Raw genomic sequence first — 8,404 nt, forward strand, 5'->3', positions numbered from 1 at the left:
TATCTTCTTATATCACCTTACCTAATTAATCTTTCTTTCATTGGACTAAGCATGGCACCAATATTTATATAAACGTAATTGTAAGCTTTTATTGAGAGATATTCCCTTATGCTGGGTAAACCTATTGGAGGAAATTGTACTGCGTATCATCTGAGAGAGTCTCTGAGGGCCGTCAACAGGTTGCACCCATGGACACCATAACGACTAATTTGAATCCCAAGAACTAAGTCTGTTTAAGCTGTCTTGAGTTCATCTGAGAAAGCAAGGCCTAATCTAAATAAAGGTTTGCTTTATTTATTTTTTCACTTCCCTCTTTATAGCTCTGAGTCCAGAAGAAGCAGAATCTGCTCTGGAAGCCACAAATTACTTCAAAGATGGTAATACTACAGAAGGTAATGACAGTTGTTCTCTGGGCACTATGAGCCCAGAGCACTATGGTGTGAAGCTATTCTCAAGGTTGCCATGGTTGTCCTCCACAGCGGGAGGGTGTCCCAGAAAGGTTCCAGCATTTGTCATGGCCTAATGGCAAGAGGGCCTGTTTAACCCAGCATGTGAAGTATAGTCAGAGGAAGCCTAATGCTAATGCTCTTGTCAACAGACTGTTTGTCCAATGATCTAGGGCTCTTGCTTAGATCTTGTTGTATTTTGCTTCTTTTTGTTGCTTTCCTCCTTATTTTTCTTGGTCTGTGCTTAACTCACTCTTGTAATGCCTTAGATTTCTTCACTGCTTTCAAACCCAGTTTCTCTTTCTTTCTCTTTTATCATTCCTTCTCCAGTATTTCCTTTTGTCTCAGAACTGGATTTCTTCTTGCAATGTGATTCTAAAGGTTAGTCTGAATTGCTTGTGCAACAATGAGCACACTCTTTTTGTGCTACTACCCTCCTTCTAAATATTGTGGAAGTCATATAGAATTGAATTGCTTAGTTCCATTTCTGATACAAAGCAGCTGGGTGCAATTTTTTCATATTTGTTACATTTAGATGCATTGGATTATTCTTCATCAAATTCCATATCCACTAATTTTAAATTAACTGTTGAGACCCTAATGTAGAAAAGGTATAACTTCTAATAGTTAAATTTGCAATTCATTCCACTAATGATAATAGTTATTTAGTACCTTAGACACCTGGGAGCCATACATACTAACTATTGCATCATAACAAAACAAAAAACCAAATTATTTTCTGTACTACTCTGTGATAAAGAAAAATGTGCTAATGCAAAAAATATTTGTTATGGATTTCATGTTTAAGATTAATTACATCTTTATGGTTTGTCAATTAACAATATATGGACTGTGGCATGGGCAGGCAGGCAAGGGACAGGAGCTCTTTAAGAAGTATGGAGTGCACTAGGGTCCGGATCATCCAACAGCTATAATGTGACCGGAAGGGCATCAGTTGGGGAGAGGTGCCTCTCTCTGTGGGACAGGTATGCCCCTAGGGTGTGGAGAACATGGAAGCATAGGAGCAGGAACTTCAATTAAGGCTCTCAGTGAAAGGCCCTCAGCTGGGAGAGGACTTAAGGGCAGATGTGAAAGGGAGCTTGGCAGTGCAGGGCACGAGAGTTAAGAGAGGCATGAAGGTGGCCCATCTGACACATGGAAAGGCAGGGAGAAAGTAGGCTGGGAAGGGAGTGACAAAACTACCCTGTGAACCAGAATGAGGTGCCCTGTTGTAGCATCCCGAATAAAGCCTGAGTTTAGTGCACTGCTTCATGTGAGTATTTACCAAGGAGTCAGGAAGAAGGACAGCCAATCCAGATCCAGTCTATTGAGGCACTGACATCAGGGGTGCCCAGGTTGCGTTCACCTGAAACAAAACAGCCCATATTTAATAAATATGGAAATACTTTTTAAAGACATTAAATATGCCAAGTGGTCCAAAGTCATATGTATTTTGGGATGCATTTCTGCAGATATACATAATGTAATGCTAGATAAAAAAGAAAACATATTTTACTATCTCTTTGCCCCTCTTCCCCCCCTTCCTAGTTAACATATAATTCTTTACTTTTCTCCAGCTGACCATGATGCATTTCATTCAGTACTTGGTTTCATAACCTACTCCGCTCCTCTTTTTGTGCTGGCCCCCTTGTGCACTGAAACATATACTGCCTCAGTGTTTTGTTTTAATCCTTCGCTGTCAAACATGCAGTGGAGTTTCTTCTTCTTCTAAATCTTTCCTTGTACTTTTTTCTCTGGATATGAATTGTCTTTTACTCTTCCCGGATTAAACTCAAGATCTACCTTGTCCAGCATTCTGTGTCCAAGATTAGTCAGATACAACTGACAAGCTCTCAAGCACAGCATATTGGAGACAGTATGCCTTTGATGGTGGGGGTCACCCCCTAGGTGGTGGGGACAAAGATAACTGTCTCAAAATGTGGTGGTTTTATTTTTAGCTATTGTTTAATCAAACCTGCTTTGGTGTGACATTTTCTAAAAGGTTGAACCTAACATGGGTTGCTAGAAAATGTGGGTTGGGAAGCTGCAGATTTTTGCAGTTACCTGCCCACATCTGGTGCAAGATCTGGCACAGTTGCTTCTCCCCTGGAAACATTGCCAGTGGGTTCTTCATTATTGTTTTTAAAATTATCAGTAATAATAAATATATTGCAATAGTGCTAAAACACTATCTTGGTACACAAAACACTATCTCGGCCCGATGGAACACTGCTAAATGACATCGGAAACCTGCAGGACCTCAGGTTGTTCCGTGGGGCTTGGAAGACAGAGCTATTCCACCAGGCCTGTGCGGAGGGTCAATCATAACAGAACCCACCCAATTAGAGCACCACTGAACTGATATGTGTCTCCTTCTTTACCCTGAAATAGAGATATAATAGGCAGCTATGTGTAGGCTTTATGTAGTGTATATATTTATTGATTTTGATGCTTTTAACAATTTATTTATTATGTTGTATGTTGTATTTTATTGGATTTTAACTTGTAAGCCACCCTTAGCCCATGGGGAAAGGCAGCATGCAAACAGAATTAATATAATAATAAAATAGTGATCAACTTTTTAAAACCATCAAAGAGCCCATTGGAGGCAAGGGGAGAAAGGAAATGGCAGATGGGAGAAGAAGGAACATGGAGTTGTCTGAGGGGTGGGTGGGTCATGGTGCTGTGAATGCATTTTCACCAGCAATTAGATCAAACTAGGACTGGAGAATCGCCATAAACAGTGTGCTGCTCCCACAGAAAACTCACTGCTTCATGAATTGCATCTGTACATACCATTTTTTAAATACCCTTTAGTGTGTAAGCATAGATATTGTGTTGTCATGCAGTGCTCTAAGTACAGAGTTTACTAAAAAAAAATTGTCTCCTTTTTGTTAGAAGCAGCAGTGCAAGCGGACAAAGCATTAAAAGAGAGGAACTTTAAAGAACAAGGTGATAACATTTCCCTGGTGCTGGCAGATCGCATCCTAGTTACTTCTTTGCTTGTCACTCATGCAACCATTTTCACCCTCGCTAATGTTGCAGGGGATAAAGTGCCTCGACCAGAACAGTGCTCACAACAAAGGCTCTCTCTCAAAAATGTCACATCTGGCCTGATGGAGAGGGTGTAACTCTCTTCCAAGTCACAAATTAGCTGCCATTTTTATTCAGCATTCTAAACATTAGTTCTCTTAAGCCATGCAGGATGAAGTTTCTAAAAGGAACAGGCTTTTGACTAAAAGAAACCCAAACATTTGTATGTAGGTCATTAGTATTCAAGAATGTGCATATTCTTATAGTTTTGCATAGTACAGTAAATTTGCATAGTACATGGAGTTGCCCTTGACAAAAATCTGAACACTTCAGCTGGTGCGAAATGCAACAGCCTGTTTACTATCCACCTTTACACACCTGGTCCACATGACACTAACCCTGAAGATCCAGGTCACAAATGTTGCCTGCCAGGCATTTTATCATCTTCATCAGGCACAGCAACTAGCACCTTAGCTGTCAGCATCCAAACTGGCCACAGTGATCCAAGCAACTGTCACCTCCTGACTGGAATACTGCAACTCGCAGTACGCAGGGCTGTCCTTGAGGCTGCTCCAGAAACATCAACTGGTTCCGAATGCAGCAGCAAGGGTCCTTGTGGGGACCCAGTGGAGAGCACATATTCATCCTGTTCTTTCCCAGCTACACTGGCTCCAGATTGAAGACCAGGTCAGGTTCAAGGTGCTGGTTATGACCTACAAAGCCCTAAATGGGCTGGGACCTTTGTACCTATGGGACTGCCTCCTCCCTTTAGTCCCCCAAGGGAGTTTAATACTGAGCCAACAAAACCTGGTCAAGATTCCTGGCCCCAAGAATGTCAAACTGGCCTTGACTTAAGCTAGGGCTGGGTGTGAGTTTGCGGATGCCATGGAAGCTGCATAAAATTAGTGTTTTACCATTTTCATCACCATCCCATAGGCTCTCATAAACATCCTATAAGATGTTCTTGAGGCTTCATCACAAGTCTCAGCGCCCGTTTCCTTTCACGTAGCTCCTCTGTATACTAGGGGGCTCATTTGAGGTGGGATCGGGGAGCAATTTCATCAATAGTGGCCAGCATTTGGCTATGCCAATCGCTGACCAGCTCTTCCAGTGAGTCATCAGGGGTCATTGAATCCCATAAGTCTCTGTGGGCTGGCTAAAATATGCCCTTTCCCCCCAAACACGGTGAGGATGGGATGCTGAACTAAGCCTTCAGAGTATAGTGGTCTGAGTATGGGATAGCATTTGCTGCTCTTCAGATCTACCTCCAGCCCCACATCAAAGATCAGATCTAGGGTTTGAGTCCTGAGTGTTTTGGGAGAAAGGTAGCATATATAAATGTCCTGAATCAATGTAATGATGTGATTTTCTTTGCAGAGGAAAAAAGTACCAGTCCTCAAGATTACAGATATCATCTACAATTGTGGGCTAAGGAAAAAGATTCCAAGAAAGAAACTATCAAGGATTTCCCTAAAATGAGTCAGGTAGGAATTTGAGAATGTATTTAAAAAAACACAATCTATTTAACACTTAGACTGCCTTCAGATGTAATGTGAAACCAGGTTTATTTTAACCATGGTTACTTTGTGTAACCAAGATTTAGTTCACGAATAGTCACTCAGATCTTGGTTTGCATCAACAAATGCTGCTTGTGTTGCCTTCACTCTGGCCAAACACCTGATCAGTCAGGAAATTTGGAATGGCAGTGTTGCAGAACAAGCCAAATTTAAGGAGGATATCAAAATTTTTACCTCAGACAACACTGTTAAGTCTAACTGTGATTAATAAATTAACTTCTCTGTTGTTGTTTTTCCCAAGGAACAATTTATAGAGCTGTGCAAGACCCTTTACAATATGTTCAGTGAAGACCCTGTGGAGCAAGAGTTGTACCATGCCATTGCTACAGTGGCCAGCCTTCTCTTGCGCATAGGAGAAGTAGGCAAAAAGTTTTCCCACCAATCCCCAAAGAAAGTGGATGACAGCAAAGCAAACAGCTCCCAGGAGGTAGCAAGTGAAGAGGAGTCCCCAACATCTGAGCAGAGTCAGAATTCTACTGTAGAACGATATCCCCATGTTAACTCAGAAGATAAAGGTTTTGGAGACATTCACCTTGAGAAACACCATCAGGAAAATCAGATTCTCATGGACGGAGGTGGTGAGGGTCCAGGATCACCCATACAGATGCTTTCAGACGATGAGACCAAAGACGATATGTCCATGTCTTCATACTCCATGGTCAGCACGGGCTCTTTGCAGTGTGAAGATATTGCAGATGACACAGTGCTGGTTGGTTGTGAAGCTGGCAGTTCAGTTGCACGATACGGCAGCACCATTGACACAGACTGGTCCATCTCCTTCGAACAGGTCTTGGCCTCCATGCTTACAGAGACTGCCCTCGTAAACTACTTTGAGAAGAAAATTGACATTACACAGAAGATCAAAGAACAAAAGAAAGTAGAAAGGCAGTACAGTTCAAATAGCGATTATGAACTTTCCTCAGTGTCTGGTTAAACTCAGGAAAGAGGGCAAGGCTTGGATAATAAAAGTGGGGGATCTAGAAACCTGTCATATGCCTGGACATGGCTTGTTTGTTCTGTTTACCTGCAACTGTAATTACCCAACAATTAAAAGTAGCTTCAGCTCAGTAAGGGGCTTATCACAGTGACGGCTTAATATAGATACCTCCCTGGAGGATGCCTTGCTTGCTGGGCTTATGTGACATTCTGAAGAGCATGAAAGCCATTAGAACCTAATAGTCTCTGTGGCTTAGCGTTACTACACTTAAATTATGCATGTCTGCCTCTGGCTATCTTTCTGGAATGGAGCTTGTTTTCAGTTATGCTCTGCTCTACCTTCATTTGCTTTTAGGTTCTTCAGCAATTGTTCACAAATGGAGCCTAGCATGAATTCCTTCCTTCTATGTCTTTGGCTGCCTCCCTGTGACCTCACAATATGTATAAAAATGCTGCAGAGCCCCCAGTCCACCTAAGGGAAGGCTTTGTTAGCAGCCTCAATGAAATGTAGACATCTGTCAGGAATAAAGAAGTTCCATTCCACTATTCCTGGCGCCCTGCAGTTATAATGCTCCAGTGGCTTGGGACAGCAGGTTTCTTTCCCAAGTGATTTAACATCCCAGTAGCATGTGATTTTTTATATTTTACCAAAAAGATACATACTAGCATCTTTTAGTCTGCTTTTAATTCTTCTGTGCCATGTATTAGTTTTTAATTTCCCTTAAAGCACAGACAACTGCTTCAGCTGTGGGGTCTGGGTTGGCTTGGGGTGAATGCTATCACCCCAGGTTTGACAAGATAGTAGAAGGGACAGTCACTTCTTGGTACTTTGAGCATTACATTGCTGTCTTTATAATTCTGCAGGCTACATTGGATTTCAGAAAGGCCTGGATTCCAGTAAATCAACTATTGCAGCAGAGACCAAAGAGGTCTGTTTCTTACCGTGGTCAGATGGAGACTTTTTGGGTTTTCTCTGTGTTAGCCCACCCATTTTTCCATGCAGGTGTTTTGGTTGTTTTGTTTTTGCTTAGGCCTCCCTCCTGTTTACCAGAACCAACTAAGTGGCTGCAGGATTGTCCAGTGCCTCACATCATAGGGATATCCATGTTAGACTACAATTCAAAGAATTGTTGTGACTTAATATTGTAATTTGGGGGGGGGGCATACTTGTAGGCATAGAGCATGCAGACACTGCCCTCTGCACATTATTCATCAACTAGAGGGAAGTTGGAGCTCTGTGTTGAGATTGATAGCTTCCCTATGGGAGGGCCTTCATTCTCAGTTAAGAACCACCATTGTATTTGTTTCTACATCCATGCTCATCTCATTACATAAGTATATTATTCTGTCACCATGAGCTTCACTGAAAGTGAGTGAATGGTCATGTGTAGCTGTGACCTGGCCAGCAATGAGGGTGAGCTACACTGGCAGTTCATAAAAAGAAAATTCTGAAGCCCTTGGTTGGCTATACCCACGGAGCGTACCATGTGGTGCAATGCCCAGTATTATTATGTTTCTGTGGTGTATTCTGTGTGTATTCACAACCAATACATGTTTCTTAAGTCCCTGCCTCTTTTGTCATGTACCTCTGGACAGATAACAGACAAATGTGCTTTTCCTAATTCTTCAATAATTTATTGTAATTTTTTAAAAATACAGGTACATGTGATTTTACATTATGTCTGATGGATCACGTATTCAATAAATGGAAAATAAATGGAAATATTTAAGTAGCCATAGTCTCTTCAAATGTCTGCTGTTTGTTTTCACAATTAAATTTTTCACAAGAGCCTTTGAGAAGACGTTTGGGATGAATAGGTAGAAAATCAGTATCTTTTTGAATGTCAAGTCTCACTCATCTCAGTAATATAAGAAAGGGCCTTAAACATGAGTAGCAAAAATGAAATAGGGGTGGGTCCCAGTGAAGGACCAGACACAAGCAAGTAATAGGGCACTTGGATAACAGTATGATGTATCAAATGTTACAGTATAATAAACAGACTTCTGAGGAGTCTTCAAACTGCAGTTGGTTCTTTAATGTCCAGAATATTAAACAGATGCTAATGAGTTTCACTGTGTGGCTTTTTCAAGGGACATCGATTTCTGTGTTTTCAACAGGAGACTTCAGTTTAGAGAAACAATCTCTTAACAGAGAGTTAGACTGTTATAACAACTGCTACTAGTTTAAGACGTTCTAGACGCATGTGTACAGCATTTCTGTTTCACTTTCACACCACTGAGTAATCACAGCCAACTTCTGCACAGAGTTTGGAAGGCTTCCTTTTTCTTTTTTTACTACATATACATGTTTCATTTCTCACATGTTCAAAAGTATTTCAGTTTTGCAGGGTTACTGTGTATGTCTTAGAGCCTCTTGTGGCGCAGAGTGGTAAGGCAGCAGACATGCAGTCT

At 41.5% G+C, this 8,404-nt stretch overlaps 1 protein-coding gene across 6 annotated transcripts in view; it reads left to right on the plus strand.

Annotated features, from left to right (window-relative positions):
* The window catches only part of TBC1D9B (TBC1 domain family member 9B), a 77,355-nt gene extending 69,630 nt beyond the window's left edge, over nt 1–7,725 (plus strand). For 4 of the 6 annotated variants that reach the window (XM_077326611.1, XM_077326615.1, XM_077326617.1 and 1 more), the window contains 5 exons: nt 321–392; nt 777–827; nt 3,345–3,398; nt 4,857–4,963; nt 5,298–7,725. In XM_077326611.1, the coding sequence (XP_077182726.1) occupies nt 321–392; nt 777–827; nt 3,345–3,398; nt 4,857–4,963; nt 5,298–5,990 (977 nt within the window). In that variant the 3' untranslated portion in view covers nt 5,991–7,725. The remainder of the gene's footprint in view (nt 1–320; nt 393–776; nt 828–3,344; nt 3,399–4,856; nt 4,964–5,297) is intronic. The other 2 variants (XM_077326612.1, XM_077326613.1) reach the window with 2 other exon arrangements.
* The last annotated feature ends 679 nt before the right edge of the window (nt 7,726–8,404 follow it).

The sequence above is a fragment of the Paroedura picta genome, chromosome 3 (assembly GCF_049243985.1).
Source record: "Paroedura picta isolate Pp20150507F chromosome 3, Ppicta_v3.0, whole genome shotgun sequence".
Taxonomy (NCBI): domain Eukaryota; kingdom Metazoa; phylum Chordata; class Lepidosauria; order Squamata; family Gekkonidae; genus Paroedura; species Paroedura picta.